At 37.4% G+C, this 25,999-nt stretch overlaps 1 protein-coding gene across 2 annotated transcripts in view; it reads right to left on the reverse strand.

Moving 5' to 3' along the window:
• The window catches only part of CFAP299 (cilia and flagella associated protein 299), a 530,824-nt gene that overhangs the window by 63,453 nt on the left and 441,372 nt on the right, over positions 1-25,999 (reverse strand). For both annotated transcript variants that reach the window (XM_001371531.4, XM_056803233.1), the window contains exon 4: positions 25,094-25,236. In XM_001371531.4, the coding sequence (XP_001371568.1) occupies positions 25,094-25,236 (143 nt within the window). The remainder of the gene's footprint in view (positions 1-25,093; positions 25,237-25,999) is intronic.

Raw genomic sequence — 25,999 nt, forward strand, 5'->3', positions numbered from 1 at the left:
CAAGAAATACAGCTGAGGTGGGTAGATAATCACAAGGTTAGAATTAAAGGTTGGAGCAAAACCTATTGGGTCTCAACTGATAGAAAGAAGGCAGGAGTTGTAATCATGATATCTGACAAAGCCAAAATAAAAATAGATCTGATTAAAAGGAAGGTAAATACATCCTGATAAAAGGAAGTATAGAAAATGGGGAAATATCAGTAATCAACATGTATGCACCAAAAGGTATAGCATCCACATTTCTAAAGGAGAAACTAGTGGAATTGAAGGAGGAAATAGATAGTAAAACTATACTAGTGGGAGACCTGAACCTACCACTATCAAATTTAGATAAATCAAATAAAAAATAAATAAGAAAGAGGTTAAGAGAAGTGAATGAAATATTAGACAAATTAGAGTTAGTAGATACGTGGAGAAAAATAAATAGGGACAAAAAGGAATATACCTTCTTTTCAGCAGCACATAGTACATTCACAAAAAATGACCATGTATTAGGGCATAAAAACAGTGCAAACAGGTGCAAAAGAGCAGAAATAATAAATGCAACCTTCTCAGATCACAATGCAATGAAAATAATAATTAGCAAGGGTACATGGAGAGGTAAATCAAAAATTAATTAGAAATTAGACAATATGAATCTGCAAAACTGGTTAAAGAACAAATAATAGAAACAATTAATAATTTCATTGAAGAAAATGACAATGATGTGACATCCTTTCAAAACCTATGTGATGCAGCCAAAGCAGTACTCAGTGGGAAATTTATATCCTTGAGTTCATATATTAACAAATTAGGGAGGGCAGAAGTCAATGAATTGGGCATGCAAATTAAAAAACTAGAAAGCAAACAAATTAAAAATCCTCAGATGAAGACTAAATTAGAGATCCTAAAAATTAAGGGTGAAATTAATAAAATCAAAAGTGAAAGAACTATTGAACTAATAAATAAGACTAGAAGCTGGTATTTTGAAGAAAAAAAAACAAACAAAATAGACAAAGTACTGGTCAATTTAAAAAAAAAGGAAAGAAGAAAACCAAATTAACAGTATCATAGATGAAAAGGGAGACCTCACCTCCAATGAAGAGGAAATTAAGGCAATCATAGAAAGCAAAAGCTTCCTTTTTTTTTTTACCTATATCATCAAAGTAGGCACTTAAAAAAAAAGAATTGTTCACTTCTTTATCATGTAATTTTTAAGAACTAGGTTTTTTACTAAAGTCCATTAAAAGTTTGTTTTTTCCCATGCTCAGTCATATTTTACAATATAATCATTTGGACTGTAAATCTAAGTAACATTAAATTGTGCTGTTGTCAATTATTTGATGAAAACGTGTTAACATCTTGTTCAATTTGGTAAGTACATTTACTCTATTCATAAGAACTATGGTACAGCTCAGAAATTAACTATGATTCTAGGAAAACAAAATGGTATTTTATTTAAGTTATCTGATGAATTTAATGAAACCTCTCCATCACAACAATTCCTTGATAAATGTGTCTGAGTTTTGCAACTTTAAGATAATTTCTTGACTTCCGGTCAAGATGGCGGTGTAGAAGCAGCAAAAGTTCAGACCTCCGAAACCCTTCCCTACCGATCGCAAACAGAGTGCTCCTAGGCCACCGAAATTCAAGCTGAACAACAGGATAGACCTGGGGAAACCTCCTCCTGGACCTGGATCAAAAGGTACCACACCCCAAAAGCCAGAACCCTAGATCACTCAGATCTAAGGGGTAGACAGAAAGAAGGTCCCAGGACCCATCCCCCCCAACCCAGAGTGCTGAGCCCAAGGCAGCAGCAGGAACCTCAGGGCTCTGAGGACTCACCTTGAAAGCAACCAGAGCCAGTCTCTGGAGCGCCCAACACAGATGGCAGGGAAGCATAGAGAGAAGGGGGAAGCCTGTGGCCCCCTGGCTGGGTTCTTCCCTCTGGGTCTCGGGGGAGGTCCCAGCTTTGGGGCACCAGCTGAGCCCAATCCCATCGGGAGCCCTCAGAGCTACTGAAAGGACAGAGGGCTCAGGGCTGGCAAAGGGGTGGCTCCGAAGAGCCTACCTTGAAAGTAACCCGGGCCAGTTTCTGGGCACTCAACACAGACTGAGGAAGAGGAGGTTGCTGCTTTTCTCTTTCTTCTTTTTTTTTTTTGGCTCTGGGATTGTTTAGCCAACACCACCTGAACCTAATCCCATCAGGAGCCATTAGAGTCCAGGCAAGTCACGACCCCTCCCCCCTTAGAGAGCAGGGTCTTCTGAAAGAACCAGCTGAACCTAATCCCATCAGGAGCCCTCAGAGCTACTGAAAGGACAGAAAACTCAGGGCTGGCAAAGGGGTTGCTCCAAAGAGCTTTCCTTGAAAGTAACTCGGCCAGTTTCTGGGCACTCAACACAGACTGTGGAAGAGGAGGTGGCTGCTTTTTTTTTTCTTTCCTTCCCTTTTTTGGCTCTGGGATCTTTCGGCCCACACCACCTGAACCTAATCTCATCAGGAGCCCTCAGAGTCCAGGCAAGCCACAACCCCTCCCCCCTTAGAGAGCTGGGTCTTCTGAAAAAACAGAAACCTAGAGGCGAAGTCAAGATGGCAGCCTAGAAGGAGCATAGACCTGGCAGCCTGGCCAGAGCTTTAGAGATCCTCCATATCTGCTCCAGCCGTCCAGGAAGTTTAAAACTCAGAATAAACCCATCCCAAATAAGCTGAACTCAATCCCATCAAAAGTCTCCAGAACACAGGGAAGCCCAGGCTCCCCATCCATCCTCACTGACTGCTGAACTTTAAGCCAATCAAAAGCCTCCAGAGGACAGGAAAGCTCAAACCCCCAACAACCCTCCCTCAGAGATTACACCAAGAGATCCTCTGTTAAAGCTCCAAGAGGGGAGACTGATAGAAGTCCCTAAAAAACAAAAAAATGAGAGGAACAAGAGCACAGACAAATACAGGGAGGAAAGAAGGGGTGAATTTGAACAAACAACAGAAACAGAAGAAAGAAACTACAATAGACAGCTACTACTCACCAAATGGAACAGAGGGGGAGAGATCAGCAAACGATAAACCAGAAATCCCAGCGAATTGGATACAGGCTGTGGAAGAACTCAAAACACAACTAAGAGAGGCTGAAGACAATTGGGAAAAGAACTTAAAAATTAAGATAAGTCATCTGGAAACAGAGGCACTTGAACTAAAACAAGAAAATAGTGTCCTGAAAGCCAAAATCATCCAGCTGGAAAATGAGGCAAAGGAGATGAAAAATGAGGCAAAGGAGATGAAAGACGAGATAAAGAGGATGAAAGACAATCTTCAAAGAAACTCAGACCAGAAGGAAAAAGACGACCAAAAAGCCAAAGATGAAATCCAATCTTTAAGAACCCGAGTAAAACAACTAGAATCAAGTGACCTCACAAGGCAGCAGGACACTATAAAACAAAACAAAAAGAATGAAAAAATTGAGGAAAATGTGAAGCATCTCATTCACAAAACAGACGATTTAGAAAATCGTTCAAGAAGAGACAATTTAAGAATAATTGGACTACCAGAAGAACACGACAAAAGAAAAAGCCTGGACATAATACTAGAGGAAATTATCCAGGAAAACTGTCCCGAAATCCTAGAACAAGAGGGGAAAGTGGAGATTGAAAGAATCCACAGATCACCCCCTGTTTTTAATCCCCAACTGACAACACCAAGAAATGTTATAGCCAAATTCAAAAACAATCAGATAAAAGAACAGGTATTACAAGCTGCCAAAAAGAAACCATTCAGATACCATGGAAACATGGTGAGGATAACACAGGATCTGTCTGCATCCACACTGAAGGACCGAAAGGCATGGAATATGATATTCCGGAAAGCAAGGGAACTAGGCCTACAGCCAAGAATAAAATACCCATCAAAACTGACTATATTCTTACAGGGGAAAGTATGGTCATTTAACACAACAGAGGAATTCCAAGCATTCATAAATAAAAGACCAGACCTGAAGAGAAAATTCGAAGTCCAACCACAGAATTCAAGAGAATCATCAAAAGGTAATTAAAAAAGAGGGGAAAAACAACAACAACAACAAAGGTTGTTTTTTAAGAGACTCAATAAGTTAAAATGATATGTATCCCTATAAGAAAAGAGGTCATTGGCAACTCTTAAAAACTGTTGCTATCACCTAAGCAGCTAGAAGAACTACACTCAGAGGGAACAGTGACAAACTGTATAGGATGAAAGGACAAGACATAAATAGGTATATAGAGATATGCATGCATAAATACATATACATGTGTATGTATATATATATATATACATGACTAAAGCTAAAAAAGAAAAGAGGTTATGACTAAAAGAAATGGGAAAAGAAACAAATGGGGGTAAATTTATATGTCACAAAGAAGCTCATGGCGGGAGGGGGGAGAACATCGATACACTGGAAGGGTAAAGAGGTTAGAGACAGGAAATATTCAAATCTTATGTACTTTGAAACTGACCCAAAGAGGGAAGAACAATCCAATCCATTGGGGAAGAGAATAGATTTGCGCCCTATAGGGGAGTAGAAGGATAAAAAACAGACTGGTGGGGAGGGAAGCAGTACAAGGGAGGGAGAGGGTGGGGATGGGGTTTAAAAAGACTACAGGGGAAAATAAGGGAGGGAATAAGAAGGGAGGGGGGTAGAAAGGGAAATACAAGGGGGACTGATTTAAAGTAAATCACTGGACTAAAAGGTAGAGCTGAAGAAGAAAGGTCAGAATTAGGGAAGAATATCAAAATGCCAGGGAGTCCACAAGTGACAGTCATAACATTGAACGTGAATGGGATGAACTCACCCATAAAACGTAGACGAATAGCAGAATGGATTAGAATCCAAAACCCTACCATATGTTGTCTCCAAGAAACACACATGAGGCGGGTAGACACCCACAAGGTCAGAATTAAAGGATGGAGTAAGACCTTCTGGGCCTCAAGTGACAGAAAGAAGGCAGGAGTGGCAATCATGATATCTGATAAAGCCAAAGCAAAAATAGACCTGATCAAAAGGGATAGGGAAGGTTATTATATTTTGTTAAAAGGGACTTTAGATAATGAGGAAATATCACTAATTAACATATATGCACCAAATAATATAGCACCCAAATTTCTAATGGAGAAACTAGGAGAATTGAAGGAAGAAATAGACAGTAAAACCATATTAGTGGGAGACTTGAACCAACCATTATCAAATTTAGATAAATCAAATCAAAAAATAAATAAGAAAGAGGTAAAAGAAGTGAACGAAACCTTAGAAAAATTAGAATTAATAGACATATGGAGAAAAATAAATAGGGATAAAAAGGAATACACCTTCTTCTCAGCACCACATGGCACATTCACAAAGATTGACCATACATCAGGTCACAGAAACATGGCACACAAATGCAGAAAAGCAGAAATAATAAATGCAGTCTTTTCAGACCACAAGGCAATAAAAATAACGATCAGTAATGGTACATGGAAAACCAAATCAAAAACTAATTGGAAACTAAACAATATGATACTCCAAAATCGTTTAGTTAGAGAAGAAATCATAGAAACAATTAATAATTTCATCGAGGAAAATGACAATGGCGAGACATCCTTTCAAACCTTTTGGGATGCAGCCAAAGCAGTAATCAGAGGTAAATTCATATCCCTGAGTGCATATATTAACAAACTAGGGAGAGCAGAGATCAATCAATTGGAAATGCAAATAAAAAAACTCGAAAGTGACCAAATTAAAAACCCCCAGCAGAAAACCAAACTAGAAATCCTAAAAATTAAGGGAGAAATTAATAAAATTGAAAGTGATAGAACTATTGATTTAATAAATAAGACAAGAAGCTGGTACTTTGAAAAAACAAACAAAATAGACAAAGTACTGGTCAATCTAATTAAAAAAAGGAAGGAAGAAAAGCAAATTAACAGCATCAAAGATGAAAAGGGGGACATCACCTCTGAGGAAGAGGAAATTAAGGCAATCATTAGAAATTACTTTGCCCAATTATATGGCAATAAATATACCAATTTAAGTGATATGGATGAATATATACAAAAATACAAACTGCCTAGACTAACAGAAGAGGAAATAGAATTCTTAAATAATCCCATATCAGAAAATGAAATCCACCAAGCCATCAAAGAACTTCCTAAGAAAAAATCCCCAGGGCCTGATGGATTCACCAGTGAATTCTATCAAACATTCAGAGAACAGTTAATCCCAATACTATACAAACTATTTGACATAATAAGCAAAGAGGGAGTTCTACCAAACTCCTTTTATGACACAAACATGGTACTGATTCCAAAACCAGGCAGGTCAAAAACAGAGAAAGAAAACTATAGACCAATCTCCCTAATGAATATAGATGCAAAAATCTTAAATAGGATACTAGCAAAAAGACTTCAGCAAGTGATCAGAAGGGTCATCCACCATGATCAAGTAGGATTTATACCAGGGATGCAGGGCTGGTTCAATATTAGGAAAACCATCCACATAATTGACCACATTAACAAGCAAACCAACAAGAACCACATGATTATCTCAATAGATGCAGAAAAAGCCTTTGATAAAATACAACACCCATTCCTATTAAAAACACTAGAAAGCATAGGAATAGAAGGGTCATTCCTAAAAATAATAAGCAGTATATATCTAAAACCATCAGCTAATATCATTTGCAATGGGGATAAACTAGATGCATTCCCAATAAGATCAGGAGTGAAACAAGGATGTCCATTATCACCTCTATTATTTGACATCATACTAGAAACACTAGCAGTAGCAATTAGAGAAGAAAAAGAAATTGAAGGCATCAAAATAGGCAAGGAGGAGACCAAGTTATCACTTTTTGCAGATGACATGATGGTCTACTTAAAGAATCCTAGAGATTCAACCAAAAAGCTAATTGAAATAATCAACAACTTTAGCAAAGTTGCAGGATACAAAATAAACCCACATAAATCATCAGCTTTTCTATATATCTCCAACACAGCTCAGCAGCAAAAACTAGAAAGAGAAATCCCATTCAAAATCACCTTAGACAAAATAAAATACCTAGGAATCTACCTCCCAAGACAAACACAGGAACTATATGAACACAACTACAAAACACTCGCCACACAACTAAAACTAGACTTGAGCAATTGGAAAAACATTAACTGCTCATGGGTAGGACGAGCCAACATAATAAAAATGACTATCCTGCCCAAACTTATTTATCTATTTAGTGCCATACCCATGGAACTCCCAAAAAATTTCTTTACTGATTTGGAAAAAACCATAACAAAGTTCATTTGGAATAACAAAAGATCAAGGATATCCAGGGAAATAATGAAAAAAAACACTAATGAGGGGGGCCTAGCAGTCCCAGACCTCAAACTATATTACAAAGCAGCAGTCATCAAAACAATTTGGTACTGGCTAAGAGACAGAAAGGAGGATCAGTGGAATAGACTGGGGGAAAGCGACCTCAGCCAGATAGTATACGATAAACCCAAAGTTCCCAGGTCTTGGGACAAAAATTCACTATTTGATAAAAACTGCTGGGAAAATTGGAAGACAGTGTGGGAGAGATTAGGAATAGATCAACACCTCACACCCTACACCAAGATAAATTCAAAATGGGTGAAAGACTTAAACATAAAGAAGGAAACCATAAGTAAATTGGGTAAACACAGAATAGTATACATGTCAGACCTTTGGGAAGGGAAAGACTTTAAAGCCAAGCAAGACATAGAAAGAGTCACAAAATGTAAAATAAATAATTTCAACTACATCAAATTAAAAGGCTTTTGTACAAACAAAAGCAATGTAACTAAAATCAGAAGGAAAATAACAAATTGGGAAAAAATCTTCATAAAAACCTCTGACAAAGGTTTAATTACTCAAATTTATAAAGAGCTAAATCAATTGTACAAAAAATCAAGCCATTCCCCAATTGATAAATGGGCAAGGGACATGGATAGACAGTTTTCAGATAAAGAAATCAAAACTATTAATAAGCACATGAAGAAGTGTTCTAAATCTCTTATAATCAGAGAGATGCAAATCAAAACAACTCTGAGGTATCACCTCACACCTAGCAGATTGGCTAACATGACAGTTATGGAAAGTAATGAATGCTGGAGGGGATGTGGCAAAGTGGGGACACTAATTCATTGCTGGTGGAGCTGTGAACTGATCCAGCCATTCTGGAGGGCAATTTGGAACTATGAACAAAGGGCGATCAAAGAATGTCTATCCTTTGATCCAGCCATAGCACTGCTGGGTTTGTACCCCAAAGAGATAATGGACAAAAAGACTTGTACAAAAATATTCATAGCTGCGCTCTTTGTGGTGGCCAAAAATTGGAAAATAAGGGGATGCCCATCAATTGGGGAATGGCTGAACAAATTGTGGTATATGTTGGTGATGGAATACTATTGTGCTCAAAGGAATAATAAAGTGGAGGAATTCCATGTGAACTGGAACAACCTCCAGGAAGTGATGCAGAGCGAGAGGAGCAGAACCAGGAGAACATTGTACACAGAGACAAACACACTGTGGTATAATCGAATATAATGGACTTCTCCATTAGTGGCGGTGTAATGTCCCTGCACAATCTGCAGGGATCAAGGAGAAAAAAAACACTATCCAAAAGCAGAGGACAAACTGAGGGAGTAGAAACACCGAGGAAAAGCAACTGCCTGACTACAATGGCTGAGGGGACATGACAGAGGAAAGACTCTGAGCGAACACTCTGATGCAAATACTAACAACATGTCAATGGGTTCAAGTCAAGAACACATATGATACCAGTGGAATCACGCGTCGGCCACGGGGGGTGGGAGGGAGGAAAAGAAAATGATCTTTGTCTTTAATGAAAAATGCATGGAAATGATCAAATAAAATACTATAAAATTTAAAAAAAAAAGATAATTTCTTTACAGGCTGCCTAAAATGGATTTTGAATGGAAATTTAAAAATTATCTCTTTCCCAGAAAAAAAAGAAAAATGAATGTAATATTTTTTCAAAGGTTTCTTCATATCTTGACATAATTTTTTATTGTTGTTTCATTGTTTCCCCTAATGCTCTGCACTGTATTTGATAGCAAACACTTACTAAATGCCTAATTTTATGATTAGTAATGAAGGTTAACCATCCTTGCTATCTTAGGATAAATGTAAATTCTTTTATATGTAGATTCATTATACATTTCTATATTTAAAAACACATTTTTGTGGTCTTTGTTAAATTTTATTTTAAAATTTTATACTGATATTCATTGCATGAAATTTTTCTATAGGTCACTTTTTCTTTATATAACCTTTACCCATTCTAGATTATCAGGGGTGAATTTGTTTGCTTTTTTCCCCCCAAATATTGGGAATGATTTTGGTAGCCTACACATTCATTTCCCTTAAGATATTTACTGGAATTCACTTGTCACTCTATTTGTTCCATAGTTTGTAGTTATTTTATGGCTTTCTCACATTTTCCTAATACTGTGTAGCTTTAGGATAATTCTTTCTTGTTTTGCAATATGAATGATTTTTAAAACAAAATAGTCATCATTTCCTTTCCCTTTCATTTTTCTAAGGAACACAATTGTATAATTCTGAATAATTCCTTTTATTTCCTCTTAGTTGGCTACGAATTTGCCTTGTGCACTTTTAAGCTGGTGATTTGATTTTTTCTTCCTCTTATTTTTAAATCAAGTTAATGGATTATCAATTTTGATGATAAAGCATTTCCTACTTTAAGCTATCACTTCATTTAAATTTTATTTTTTATAAGTTAAACTTTATCTTATTCTAAAAAATATTTTCCATGTTTACATAATTAATTTTCTTTCCCTCCCCTCTTCCTTTTCCTCTCCCAGATCCAAAATCAATGCACTTCTAATGGGTAATACAAATGTTATCACTTATACCTATTTCTATACTATTCATTTTTGCAATAGAGCAATCTTTAACAAAAAAACCAAATAGTATATCCATATAAACAAATGGCTGTGTTTCTACTCCTACAGCTCTTTCTCTCAATGTATTTGAATAGCATTCTTTCTCATAAATCCCTTGGGATTTTCTTGTAGTAGCATAGTCCATTATATTGGATTGTTCCACAACTCTTCACTTTCTGTGTACAATGTTCTCTTGGTTCTGCTCATTTCACTCTGCGTCAGTTCCTGGAGATTCTTCCAGTTCATATGGAAACCCTCCAGTTCATCATTCCATATAGCACAGTAATATTCTATTACCATCAGATACCACAATTTGGTCAGCCAATCCCCAATCAAGGGACACCTCCTCATTTTCCAATTTTATTTTTTTTTGCCACCACAAGGACAAGTTATCACTTCTACAGCTTTTTATTTTTACTTTTATCTGTCACCTAAAATTTTCATGATTTCTTGGTACATACCTACGGTGACAAAGATGATTTTGACTCAACATTGTAATAATAATTGAAGGTATGAAGAATTAGAATAGTACTTATTAGAAAGTAATTCCCTTTAATAAAGGGTATTATAGAGGGTGTTCACGTATTATTCAGGGGCTGTACTAGAGCTTTTCCTCTAAAATATATTCAAACTTTATGATTCTTTAAGTTTAGCTACTATTTAAACTTTGACTTAAAGAGAAAATTGTTATTCTTAAGCAAACCAGGGTTTCTCGATGACCTATGGGCTTCAATTTCAATCATTCATTTATGGAATATTCTCATTTTATCCAGTTACTATAATAATCTATAACAAATGGTTGTTTTTAGAGCTTATACCAGGTAAGAGGCTACCACCTAGACATCTACTTAACCTCCATAGAATCATGTACCAGTTTCAGAAGTTAGGATGAAAATCTACCCAAGCATCATTTCAGTAAAAATCTGAGAGAAAATGCTAGTCTTAACTGAGTTCTATTCTTGTATTGGAGGTTCTCTTGAAGTCAGTTTAGATTTTCTCTCAATGCTACCTAATCCCACTCATATTATATGTAATAAATAATTTACAATCATTATTTTGGCACAAGGAAAAACCATCATTTTTATGAATATTAAATTTTTATTGAAAAAATGAGTTCCAAATGGATACTTTTAAAATTATGAGAACCACACATCCTAAGCAACGAAGACATGTTGAAAGTGTCTTGGGAAACATAAACTGAGGTTCAACATACCAGGATCAATCTTCCCTTAAACACTGTTAGGCTGAAGCCATAATTAAAAGCCAATTTTAGCTCTCTCCAAAACTATTCCACACATAAGGTTGTGGGTCACTATAATTCCTACCCATGATGACAGAAATGAAGGCCTAGTTAAGTACAAAGGGACACTTTCTGCCAAATACAATGAGAGAAGGGAAGTGGTCAGGGTGGGGACAGGATGGCTGAAATACCACAGTCTTAACCATGAACACCAGGATTGTTGTAACTTTTGCTAAAAATACCAAATTGAGAATTGTCAAATTATGAAATTTAAAAACTGAAGATAACGTGAGTTGGAGATGATTTTGAAGACCAAAGCAAAACAATCTTATTTTCCTTTATATCAAGATATCCTGCATCCAGATGAGAATTGTTTTTTATCCATAATATTCTTCTTCCCTCCAAAATCACAGAATACCTCTTTTAAAGCACTTAGAATCCTTAAGTATCAGGCATGTTGGTTAGGGACATTATGATATGGTAGAGTGCTAGACCTGGAGTTTGAAAGACCTAGGTTCAAATTATACTTCAGACACATACCTGTCTATATGGCCCTCGACAAATCACTTGACCTTTCTTGGTCTCAGCTCCTTAACTATTAAAGAAGGAAATTGGGCTTGATGGCTTTTAAAGTCCATTCTAATTTAAATCTATGGTCTATCAGATGCATAGATTGTTATATTGATTTTTTGTAGGTGTCAAGAAGGAATCTTTAAAGATCATCCAATCCAACATCCCCATTTACAAATGTGGAAATTAAGGAACAGAGAAGAGGGATGATTTTCTCCAGGTCACATAGCATTTGAAAGAATGAGGATATGGTTTCAGGTTTGGATTTGGCTTCACATCTAACATTTTCCCACTATATTATGCTGCATTTTACATCAACAAGTTGCAAATTTTTTAGTTCTTTTCTTGGCGGAAGGCCAAAGAATGAATGTAAGTGACTAGGTCTTTGGTTTGCTAAGTCAGATTAAAGTAGGACCCTAATTTGGGGTTAATTGCTTTAGAGAAGAAGCCTATCTTTTTGTTATCAACACACTGACAGCTATTCACTGACAACCCATATAGGCTGGTAAGCTCATGGGCTCTGGAAGTGGCAATATTTGCCAAACCACCAGTCCTGCTTTCATCTGTGTTCCCAAAGCCATCATTCCAAGAAGCAACTCTTGAAGAGAAGGAGCCAGCCCTATTAACCAACAGCTGACCAACTGCCACCAACATGGTAGACAAGCCAGCTTAGCTTAGAGGCAAGAATACCTGATCCCTGAGAAAGAGATAAAAGGCAACAAATATCAGTTTTAGCTCTCTCCAAAACTATTCCACATCTAAGGTTATGGGTCCCTATAATTTCTACCCATGATAACTGAAGTGAAGGCCTAGTTAAGTACAAAGATACACTTTATCAAATCAAATCAAATTACCAAAACCACCAATAATTACTTCCATTCAAGACCCTGATTGAGATTATCTAGACTCCTGACCCCAAATGTCTTGAGAATAGCAATGCTTCCAGGTGAGCCCATTGCCGTCATCTAGGGAAGAAACTAGTAGAAAATATTACCTGCTCCTGTGGGCATTATATTGCAGTCATAGGTAGTGAAGACCTGGAAAAAAGTTTCTCACTACCAAAGTCCTAGGCACTGCCAAATAATTCAATATCTGTAGCTAATAATATTTTATCAGTTGAAATGATACTAAAGAAGGCGCATTTGTTTTGCTGTTGTACCCTAGGGACCATGGCTAAGACGTTCTATCTTATGTGTAATCGAAACCTTCTAAATGTGTTGTCTCACCTACTAAAACTGAAGGCACTTGAGCAGTGTATATTACTTTTTCCATTTGTATCCCTGGCACTTGGTAGAGTTTTGAACAAAGCAGATGCTTAATATATGCCTATCACTCACCCATTTAATCATTTAGTCAGTAAACTAGCATTTGTTAAGCACTTACTATGTGCCAGGAACTGTGCTAAGGACAGAACTCACGATGATAAGTCATAATCTCTGCTCTCAAGAAGCTCATGGTCTAATTCAAAAGACAATCGGCAAACAACTATGTACAAACGAGAGATAGACAGGATAAATTGTAGATAATCAGCAGAAGGTTAAAAAAACCCATCCCTGAGCTAGATCAGGAAAAGGCCATTGAGCTAGGTGGGGTTTTAGTTGGAATTTAAAGGAAGCATAAGACAGAGATGACAAAGGGCAGGCAAGGAAAATGGCCAGTGAAAAGGTCCTAGTCTGGCGATGGAGTGAAGGATAGTAAAAGAATCAGTGTTATTAGATCATAGGTGGGGATCAGAAAGGTAGAATTGGGCTGGGTTGTGAAGGGCTTCAAAAGTCAGAGGATTTGGAGGCAGCTAAGTGGCTTAGTGGATAGAGAGCCAGGCCTGGAGACGGGAGGTCCTGGGTTCAAATTTGGCCTCAGACACTTCCTAGCTGTATGAACTGATGTTATCCTGCATTGCCTAGCCCTTTACTGTTCTTCCGCCTTGAAACCAATATTTGGATTGATTCTAAGACAGAGGTAAGTCAGAGGATTTTGTATTTGTTACCTGGAGGTGAGAGGAAGCCAGTGAAGGTGAATGAAGAAGAAGGTGACATGGCAGACCCGGGCTTGAGGGAAGTCATTTTGATAGCTGATTTGAGGACAGACTGGAATAATCAGGAGAGACTAAGGTGTGGAGACCATAAGCACACTCTTGCATTAGTTCAGTTTGAGGCTTGATCAGAAGAATTTGACCACAGATCGGATATGGAGGGTGCGAGACAGGAGGAAGTTGAGGATGATCATGGGAAAGTTAAAGAAGGGAGTGGGATTGAGGAGAAAGGTGGTATGTTTGGGATTGGACATACTTATTGAATTTGGGATGCCTACAGGAAGGACATCAAGTTAGAATTGTCCAATGAGCAGATGAGAGTTAGTAGAGAGGGTTGGGGAGAGAAAAGTGAGAGAATATGAGAATAGTTAGCCCAGAGATGATAATGGAATCCATAGGAGCTAATGAGGTCACTTAGCAAAAGAGTGGAGAGGAAGAAGAGAAGCGGGCCCAGGAGCATGCCTTGGTGGAGAGCAGGGATGATGTAGAGAAATATCCATCACTGAGAAGAGGTGGTGGGACATGGAGGACGAAGAGAGAGAGTCATGGAAACCCCCAGAGAAGAGAGTATCAAAGGCTGCAAATCAAAGAGCAGGAGGGTTGAGAATTGGAAATTAAGAGATTAGTAACTTTTTTTTTAGTTCAGTGATGAGGTTGGAAGCCAGCAAAGAGTAAGATGAAAGGAGCTGAAGACATTGGTTGTCAGTGGCCATCTTAAGCAGTTTAGTTAGGAAAGAAAAGAGAGATGTCATCAGTGTGCTTGGAGCAGCTAGGTGGCACAGAGAATAATAGAATACCAGGTCAGAAGTCAGGAATACTCATCTTCCTATGTTCCAATCTGTTCTCAAACACTGACTAGCTGTGTGACCCTGGACAAGTCACTTAATCCTATTTGCCTCAGTTTCTCAACAGTACAATGAGTTGGATAAGGAAATGACAAAGCATTCCAGTATTTTTGCCAAGAAAATCCCAAATGGAGTCACCAAGAATCAGATGCAAATGAAATTATTAAACAACAAATGAGTATGCTTGTGGCCAGGAGGGAAACAGTCAGTAGACAGGAAGGTTGGGATTAAAGATTAATTAAAGAATAGGGATGATAAAGGAGACAATATGTTAGAGAAGACAGGATGCAGTGGGATCACTTGTGCTCATAGAGAGATTTGATTTGGACAAAAGGTCCATGGCTGACATTTGCATGAACTTATCCAATAGTATTTCTTCTTGCCTTCTTCATGTGATACAGGGTGAAGGAGGACATAGTAGCAGAAGTTCTCTGAGTAATGTGAGATGAAGAAGAGGGGATTAAAAACGAGCCCTTAGCGACTGGCCCTTAACATTTCCAACAAAATATGAGGTAAAGTTTTCTCTGGGAGGTGGGAGAAGGGATAAGAGTCATGAAAAGATTAAGAAAAGATGCTGGAAAGATTTCTTGGCTTTAGTAAGGGCCCAATGGAGATTATATAACATATATTTGTAGTGGACTCAGTTAGCCTGCTTTTATGATTTTGTCCAGATTCATCTCAGCAGCATGTGAGCATGAACCATAGCTGCAGAAATTGGGACTAACTCAAGGCTGGGACTTGGTATGGCAGAACTGTGGGGAGGATAAGGGGTCAAGGGACTTGAGAGAAGAGGACAATGTAGAGATGAACTGGTTCACCAAGGGGTCAAGATGGAGAAGGGACAAGAGTTGTAGCCAGTGTAACACGATAGTGCCTTTTACTTTGAAAAAGACAAAGATGAAAAAAGAATTAAGGAAAAAGCCCCTGTTGTCAAAGAGTGAGGTCCATTTTTTTAATCATTTTTATATCACTGGAGACTTAAGCAATTTTCTTGCAATCTTATGCTAAAGAAACTCTGCTTGCTGGTAAAATTTCAAATATTTTAGATTAAGTCGGAAAAACATTTACTTCATAGGAAGTACTCTTCAGTCTGATAAATAAGTTGTTAGTTGATTGATACATGGCTTGGTTTTCTGTACGTCATTCTGTGTTCTATATAGGCTACTGATAATTAATAATCTTAAAAATTAAATTAACAATTTTTTAATTAGTATATGGCTTTCACTTAAGATAGGCTTTAGTAAGGAATGAGAATTTTTGAAGCCTTAAGACATTAGATTTATGAACTAAAGTGACAGTATTATTGACACTAAAAGTATAAAAGGGAATCTTAAATTGCTCTGATGTTATAATGTTTTAGTATAAGGTACATTTTGTGGATGAATACTAAAGTTGTTTTGGCATTATTTCAATGGGATTTAGGTCTAAAGGAATCTAGGAAAAGATGCTATCATTATTCTTTTATATTTAATGTTCTTTGGACAATATTGCATAGATTTGTGAAATAATTACTTTTATAGCTGAATAAAATTAGTAGCATGCCAGCTCTTCTTGGGACGGATTCCTGAAAGCATGTTCAAGACAACTCTAATAGGTGACAATGCTGGGATCATGGAGACTTTATCCACTTTCCACAAAATAGATCATTATATATTGAAACTGTTCATTTTATGCTTTGGAGGATTGAAGTATTTGGGGTTAGCAATATTTATTAAGTGCAACGTTCTTGACTTGTTATGGCTCAAGGTGATGTTTAAGAGACAATAGAACACAGTTTGGTCTGTGATAGTGTTCCAATTAGTTCAAAGGTAACTTGTTGGCTGAGATCTCCAGGATACCTGGAGGTAGGTCTATTTTTGTGCCATGGGAATTTACCATCTATACGTCCATGAAACAGCATACGTCTGACATGTAATTCTAGCCCCTACAGCATGTCTGGCTAGGAGTGAAGTAGGTACTACATTTTTAGAGGTGGCAGTGATGTCTTACATAGTTTCCATCAATTCCTTTCAGTGTGCATTGATAACTAAGTTGAGTTTTCTATAAGAAGAGTTCTTTCACAAATCCTACTGAAATGACAAAATGAGTACTTTGTTGAAATACTGTTGACTAAGTTTGTACAAATATCACCTGTGGAGGCCCTTCTGATTACATTCTTGCAACTCTGATGATTCCTAGGCTCCATCTAGAGGTAATGCACTTTCTTTTTTAAAAAACCCTTACCATCTGCCTTAGAATCAAAACTGCTTTGGTTCCAAGGCAGAAGAATGGTATGGGCTAGGCAATGGGGTTTAGTGACTTGTCAGGTGTAGCTCTCCATCTACTAAGCCACCTAGCTGACCCTGGGTAACAAAATTTCAAATTCAATGGCATGTCAGGTCATTAAGCCTTTAGTGTTCCATTCAGCATTCTCCAGTACATTCCTTCCTCTACAATCTCTACTTCTCCACTAATCTTCAATAGCTTCAACTGCCTTGTGGCTGCTTCCCTCCTGCCTAATGGGGAGGCTGGTAGAGGCACAGGAATAAGAAGCAAGGCAACAAGATTAGAATATTTCTACTTGGTGACTAGGATATATGTAATTGGCTTTTAAGTGATTTCCATTCATAATCCTAGACATTTTGCTGCTGCGCTAGTAAAAGCAATGACAAAATGACAACTAAAAATGATGGTCCTAAATGATATATTTAAAATTTCATCCTGGAGTAACAAGACTGAAAAAAGGAGAGTTGGGTCCTGAACTTTTTCCAAGTCCATTTGAGCATTCAAGGATAAATCTCACACAAATGTCTAAAGTCATGGGCTTTGAATATGTTTTGGAATTTGTCTATAAATTTTCAAGATGGATTGAGATCTTCAAATACAGAAATGCCTTAACACTTATAGAAAAATTTTAAAATCATGTTTTCCAGTTTGAGGTCTCTTGAATAACATCAAGTGACAAAAGGATAAATGTTATATGTCAGGCCATTAAGTAATAAAAAGTATTATTTTAATCTTCCCAAATGCATTATCCATATTACCCTACAGAGCAAGGTGAAAAGAACAAATAGTATGTGAAAATTGAAATTCTCAAAACTTTCAGATGAGTTAAAGGTATTGATTTGTTTTGCATTTCACAATATTTCCCTTTTCTCCCTTGATCGAGCCCCCTTTTTCTCTATTTCTCCTCTGGTGAAATGCTTAACTTTCCTATTCTAAATTGCTACAAAATGATGCTGATGGACTATGTATTCTGAGTGGATCAGAAAGGTTATAAAAATCAAATCTGTACTGTGGGAATTTGAATTTGCTATAATAGGAACAAATGCCTTGACATGTTAATAAAGAAATCTCTTTGAGTTTGGTTTCCTTTTCTTCATACATGTTATGAACACACACAGAGCCCTATCTTCTCCCTACATATTATTTTCCCTAACAATTTCATCAGCTCCCTTTGGCTTATCTATCATCTCTATGAACACTATTTACTAAATATCCAGCCTCAGTCTCTCACCTAAGTTGTAGTCATGTATCACCATATCTAAAACAGAACTTTAATCTTTTACCTAAAACTTTCATACTTTACTAATTTTCCATCAACCCTCCAGGCTTTCAACTTCAAATGCAATTCTTGACATAATACTCTTACTGAACATATCCAATCCCAATATTGTCATTTCTTTTCTCAAAACATGCCTTGGATATATCTCCTGTCAAGGTTGATCATTGGATAGATAAACATTTTGAAGATTTTCAAAGTTCTTTGTTTTTACAATATAGTTATAGGAATAATTCTGATTCTGCTAATGTCATTCTACATTGGTTAATACAAGTCTTCTGATCTTCCTGTAAAACTATTCCCTTCATCAGACTAGAGGAAAATTATTATTTTATTAGTTTAATTTAATTAGCTTATTAATTAAATTAGTTTAATAAGGTAAGAGCTAGGTATACATACATATCATACTGATGATTGGGTATCTTTTATTTTTTTTTTAAAACCTTACCTTCCATCTTGGAATCAATACTGTGTATTGGTCCCAAGGCAGAAGAGTGGTAAGGGCTAGGCAATGGGGGTTAAGTGACTTGCCCAGGGTCACATAGCTGAGAAGTGTCTGAAGCAAGATTTGAACCTAGGACCTCCCCTCTCTAGGCCTGACTCTCAATCCACTGAGCCACCCAGCTGCCCCCTCTGGGTATCTTTTTGTCATTATGATTGGACTGTTATTAGCTGAAACAACTTTTGTAGAGAAATATTAGAATATTATTTGAGGAATAGCATAATTAACTATACATATATTTTATTTATATTGTAAAGCATTCATGTTCAATCCAGGTAGCAATACTTTTTATTTTTTTCTAATATAATAGCATTCTCAATAATATTTTGTTTTCTCAACAAAACATTTCAAAACTAGAATGAGGAAATCTAAAAATGTGGTCATTCGGGTAATAATCATCCACATTATGTTAAGTATTGTTTTAAATTTGTGAATTAGTTTGAACCAATGGAATTGCAAAATGAATTAGAAAGAGGAGACAAATAATGCTAATTCATTTTTTGGCTATTGTAATGTTAATTACAGGATGGTTTCTTAATCCTTGCCAAGATGTGATTTCTCATTATCTGAAATGGATAATACAATATTTTTTTATACATGCTTATGGGTATATATACATACATATATAAACTTGATTATTATTATTATTAATCTAGATGGGAAGTTACTTTGATAAGGGTAAAGAAGAGAAAAGGAGAGACGACAGTAGAAAGGGTAGTGTGGTGTAATAAAACATTGGCCATGGAGCTGGGAGTGGGATGTTTGAATCCCACTCCCAATATTTACTAACTGTGTAATCAGAGTAACTCACTTAATCTCCCTAGGCCTCAGGCAGTAAACTAACATTCATTAAATTTTTACTAATGCTCCACACCTGTAGTATAAAAATAAAGGAAGAAGAAAACCAGCCCTCAAGGAGTATAGAGACAATCTGGAAATAACTAGTATGTAAAAGATCTATTCAGAGTAGATGAAAGGTAATCTGAAAAGGGAGGTATTAGCAGCTGGGAATGGGGGAAGGATAAGGAGAAGCTTCCTGTAGAAGGCAGACTTGAGCTGAATGTTGAAGGAAGGCAGGAATAGAAGCGAAGAACTTTTGAGACATGCAGAGAAAGCCAGATATTAGGGAGAATAGGAGATAAGGGAGTAAGGGGTTGGAGTATGAAGGAGGAAGGAATCAGCCTGACCTCCAAAGGGGCTCAGCTAAGATGCCCAAACCTGAAATCAGCTCCAAGGAAAAACTCACCACCCAACACTCTTGTTGGAAAGCTTAGCACGCTGCCAGCCAGTCATCTCTCCAGGGAAAGAGCAGGGGCCAGGAAGTGCCGTGTCTTATATGGACGTTTTTACATCATTTTTCTGCGTCTCATCTGTACCAATGAGGACTTAGCTTGACTTAGGACAGTCCAGAGGTCTGTCCTTTTTTTTTGCACATGTCTGTTGAAGGCCATTTCCTCAGATAATTAAATCTTGAGTTTGATGCAAACCTTCAAAATCTTGTTAAACTGAGTAGGGTGGAGAATGTAGAGTTTCCAAGACCTGATCCTGTTATTCCAAGTGTCTCCATTGTTACTGATCAGGAAATAGCTAAATCACATCTTCTAAAGAATGGTCTGATTAGGGTGGAATAGTTTTGAAATTCACAGTGTTAGGAAGATATCTACCCCCAGTATGTGAAGACTTTCTTCTGTGGAATGGGCAAATGAGAACAATTTGTTGCAACAGCCAAGAAGGTGGCTGAAGCAGGAGTGTTTAAGAGTTATGGATAGATATTGAAGATGCCCAAACCATCCACTGCAGAAGTGACATGATCAGACCAATACTACAGAATAATCACCTTTGAGAAACCAGATGGTTTGGTGGAGTAGCAGAAATGAGTACAGAGGCATTCTCCACCATAACTCTTCTCCATAAATCTAGAACATAAATCTAGAATCTTAGTTAGTACTAGTTGGAAAGTTTTCTCTCCCAACAAAAAAAATTCAAGTGAATCATTTTTCTGGCCTAGGTTAGCATGGGGAGATAGAGAGGTCTGCAGACATTAGAGATGAGATGTAGCTAGTAGTCATGGATCCCAGAGCAGGAAGTGAAAGAGACCAAAGGTCTCACAACAGGGGCAAGAGGTCCTAGACTTATACACAGGGCCTAACCTTGTGGAAGAATGCAGGAATAGGTGCCACCTCCTACTCCCCAGTTCTGGATAACAGATCTAGAGTGTGCCTGAGGTTGGCCCCTCAAGGTGAGGAGCATTCAGGTCCACACTCTCAGCTATTATCTTATTTCTTTTCTACCTTTTGTAAGTAAGTTCCCTGAAAAAAACTATCTATAATAGATGCTTCCACCTTCTTCTTAGCCCCTTACACTCAAATTTCCAAACTTACCATTTTACTGAAATTGCTCTCTCCAGATTTACCAGTGATCCTAGTCACCAGATCCAATGCCCTTTTCCTCAGCTTCTCTGACACTGTTAATCACTCCTCTTTTTACATTTTCAGGACACCATTCTCCTGCTTCTTCTGCATATCTGACTTATTCTCAGTATCATTTTCTGGCTCTTCATTCAGATCATATCTTCCCTTCTGTTTCTATACTGCTTCATTTGGTGATCTCCTTAACTCCCATGGATTTGGTGATGATTTCTATGCTGGCAGTTCCCAATCTATCTTATCCTGTCCCAAACTCTCTGCTGACCTCCAACTTCACATCTCCAATTGCCTTTCAGACATCTAGAACTGGATATCTTAAACTCACTATAGGTCCAAAATAGAATTCATTATCTTTCCTCCCACCTTCATCATCACCACCCTCTTAAGTTATCCTGAATTCCTAACTATCTTTCACTTACCCTATCTAATCTGTGGCTAAAGCCTGTCAATGTCACTCTTGAATATGCCCCCTTCTCTCCTCTGACACACCACTATAGGCCCTCATCATCTCACTCCTGGATTATTGCAATCAATAGACTTTTCATGGGCCTGTCTGCCTCAAGTCTTTCCCTATCAAGTCTATACTCCATTTAGTCATTAAAAGGATAGTCATAGCTCTTCTCTCCTAATAAATACTCTCTAATAGTTTCCTATTACCTCTAGCATTAAATACAAAATATTTTGTGTGGCATTTAAATCTCTTCATAACCTGGCCCTGCCTAGTTTCCAGGCTCCTTACACCTTACTCACCAATATATCCCATTTGATGCAGAGACACCAGCCTCCTGGCTGTTCCACAAAGAAGATCCTCCATTTATCTTTTGGCACTAAAAGTTCTTTCTAGCTGTGCCCCAGGCCTGGAATGCTCCCCTTCCTCTGCTCTGACCTCCCTGGTTTCCTATAAATTCCAACTAAAATCCCAGCTGCTTCAGGAAGCCTTCTTTAACTCCACCTAATTCTAGTAGTTTTCCTCTGTTTATCTATTTATCCTGTATATAACTTACTTTGTATATATTTGTTTACATGTTGTTTCCCCTCCTAGATGATAAACTCCTTGAGGGTAGAAACTGTCTGTCTCTTTTCTTAGCACAGTACCTACAATAATGTAGGTATTTAATAGTTATTTAGTGATTGATTAGTAGAAAAGCCCCAAGCCTAAAATATGCTGCAGAATAAGAAGAATCAGACCAAAGGGGATCCTGAAGTTCTGCCACTCTGAACCCATAGAATTTTTCACCTGGCTGATAGGAGCTGAGTCTAGAAGCAGTCCAATGGAACTTAAATCTGGGGCAAAACCATGGTTGTGTTACTGAGACCCAAATCCTGGTCAATAACTTAGAGAACTCAGATGAGGGGGACAGCAATCAGACTTTGCCCTAGATCAGACTACTTTAGAAGCACTGAAAGCTGAGCTTTACCTGAGATCCTAGAATCACACAACACTCGTGCCCCAAGAAAACAGTATCAGAATCCTACAGGACATCCTTAAGAGAAGGTTTCCATACCTTAAAATCTCCAATTTTAAAAGAGCTTACTAGATTTATAAAAGTCCAACAGGACAGTATAAAGCCCTTTGATTTATTCAATATAGAGACCTTGTTCACACCTCTGATTGAGTCAATATGTGTTCTCAACTGATAAAGGTTTCAGTGCTAAGGGTAAGGAGGTGTGGTGACTGAATGGCTGAATTGACCTTCCACCCATATAAATTCATAACACAGAACTTGTTCATGCTAGGGGAATAATGGCCAGAATTCCTATTCCCAAGGAATTAGGCTCCATTTTAATGGAAAACAGTCAAATTCTCTTTTATATTCTCTTATGTTTTACTGATGAAGAGAATAAGCTTCTGTTTCAGACATCTCAGATATCCCTGTCTTCTACCCAAATTATTCTCATAACCTCACCCCTAGACTATTACAGTAGCCTGCTGATAGGTTTATCTGCCAAAAGTCTTCTCCCACTCCAGGCCATTTTTTCCACAGAGCTGCCAAGGAATCATATTAAAATCGTATCTTGTTCTGGCCCCCAACAACCCCCTTAGTAGTTAGTATAGTAACAGGAGTAGGAAGCAGTATTGCAAAGGGGATTTAGAAGTCACTTATAGACTGTCCCATAGATTAAGGAACACGATGATTACTTTGTAAACTGTCTGACAAATTAACTAAAAACCACATCCTGAGGTGATGTGCTAAATCAGGGAAGCAAGCCTTACTGTGAGGGCCCCAGATTCTTGCCAACTGCCAGAGCTCTGTAAGTCTCAACTATGCTCTAGGTAGCTGCAGTAAGACCCACAGAACACCAGGTGCTGCAAACAACTTTGAGATGATGGGATATACTAATAAGCTAACCCCACACAGGTACAGATCCGATACAGTCTATCTTCCCCCAAAACCCATTAAAATGAAATCCCCAACTCCGGTCCCAACTCCAGTTCATTGCTATGTAAGTGACTCTCTAGGTCCTTTCCATTTCCCAATCCCATCCCTCTTTACTATCTGCCCCTGGACCTCTCTACAGTTTTTCTATGTGCCTTGTTAAAAGTGTGATTGAATCATGCCATAGCGGTCTATGCTGGTGAGTATCCAAATAAATGGGTGTGTCCATCCCCTCCCCAATCCCTTGGTGGCTCCAAATCACTTAATCATAATGAATGAATCACAATAAATTAATTAGTAATCTTTCTATGATGCAGGCCTAACTATGTTATCTTCTCCCAACACCTCAATAAACTCTAAATTTCCTTTTGCCTCCAGGATCAAATTAAAATTTTCTGTTTGGCATTCAAAGTCCTTTATAACCTGTCCCACTTTCATCTTATACTTTATATATATGTTTGTATTTTTGTATGTTATTATTTATAGAATTTTTATAGTATACTTTGTAATTCTCCCCCTTCCCTTTCCCTTGGCCCCTCCTAGCACTTCAATCCAGGGGCATTGGCCTTCCTATCTTTTGTAAAAAGGCTTTCCTGATTCCCTTCTAATTCTAGTGTCTTCCCTCTGTTGGTTATTTCCAATTTATTCTGTACATAGTTTTTGTGGAGTTGTTTGTATGAGGGATTCTCCTTTAGACCATGAACTTCTTGAGAACAGAGACTGTTACTTTCCTTTGTGACCCCCTTAGTAGGCACTTAATGTTTACTGCTTGCCTGAGTGACCATTTATAGCCATAAAATAAAGTGCTCATTTCTTCTTATTGTGTTTTGAAGTTCTTTTGCTCTCTTCTACTTGTTTTATGTGCCAATGATTAAATCCAGGTTGTACATTTACTAGCAGTTGTTTTTTTCAGACAAAGTAAGATGTTTGTTGTACAGAATTTAAAAAAAAAGATTCAGATAATATAAAGCAGCCACACCCTAAGAGACTGGTCTACTTATAGAAAAAGCAGGAACCAGGCATTAGGGAACTCCTTCCATTCTAGGTTAGAAGCAATAAAATTATAGTGACCTGAGTTTGAGGTCAGTAGACAGCAGAGGCTCTCTCATTACCTGTGCAGTCAGTGCAAAACATACTAAAAACTAATTTCTTTTGTTAAAGAGTAATCCTGGCCTGGGAGGACTCTGCAGAGGGAAGAGGAAACATGCATGAAGGCCAACTCCTTCTGTGCCCAGAGGCTAGCAATAGAACAGTTACATATTAAAAATGCTATCAAAGTTAAAGATTTAGCTGTATCATAGTTACATATTAAATCTGAGAAATAAACATGTGTTTCCTTATTAATGACAAACACTTATGGATACAGTATTTATAACGAAGCCTAAAAAATAATGCATAGAAAGAATAAGTATTTTTTCTATTTAAAATGATCAGAGATCCCTAGAGATGGGAGGTCCTAGGTTCAAATGTGGCCCCAGGCACTTCCTAGCTGTATGACTCTGGACAAGTCAACCCCATTATCTAGGTTTAAGTAAAATGATCAGAATGGAAATCTCTTCTCTTTTCTAACAGATGTTATAATCTGACTGGTTAGGGGTGGGTGGTATCATAAAAAATCACATATAACTTACCTCAAATCAGTGGGCCTTGGAAGCAGTTTTCTTTTTCCAGTAAAGTAGACTTCGAAATCTTCCATCTTAAGTCTGTGTGCATAGTCAATATAGCCAGACAACTCCTGACCATGAGCGTTTCGGTCACGAATGAAGATTATAGACTGAAAAAACAATATATGAAAGTAGAGAAAATAAATCAATTAAAAATGTCATTCCATTTGAACAGCCAAATGTTATATGTTTCTATTTCTAAAAATGTTATCCTTTTCATTCTCAATCAGAAAATTGTGATGAAGCAATAAGGCTATTCCCAGTTTAGGTGCAGACTGCATTTGACTTCATTCTTATATATATATATATAACATATATAACAAATAAAATATAAGAAAATTGTATTTACACCTAGAAAGGGCCAGAAATTATTTCATAAAGAGAATAAGTTTGAACTGAACCTTGAGGCTGGGGATTCTAAGTGGCTGAATTGAGATACATTATAAGCATGGAAAGTTAGCCTATGCTCAGATGCAGAAAAGAAAGGAAATGTCAAGTATTCAAGTCAATTCAAATTAACAAGCCAGGCACTACAGTAAACCAGAATAAGAGTCTCTGCCCTCAAGGGGCATAGATTCAGTTGAGAGAAGACTTCACATAAAAGGGAGCTGAAAAGGACAGGGTGAGGTGATGAAGGCACTCTGATGGAGAAAACACAGAGTCAGAAGCATAGTCTGGAAAGGTAAGAGGATATGGGTGGCTTGAGCCTCCTGTGATAAATGGAGGTTCTAGGAGGAAGCAGTCAATCAGAGGAGAAGGGGACCTCCAATGGAAGAAGTTGTCTGTGAGTAGAGAGAGCTTTTAGGGAAAGAAATTTCTTTTTTTTGTAAATGCAAATGTATTTTTCATATACTTCTAAAATAATAAAAAATT

The sequence above is a fragment of the Monodelphis domestica genome, chromosome 6 (assembly GCF_027887165.1).
Source record: "Monodelphis domestica isolate mMonDom1 chromosome 6, mMonDom1.pri, whole genome shotgun sequence".
Taxonomy (NCBI): domain Eukaryota; kingdom Metazoa; phylum Chordata; class Mammalia; order Didelphimorphia; family Didelphidae; genus Monodelphis; species Monodelphis domestica.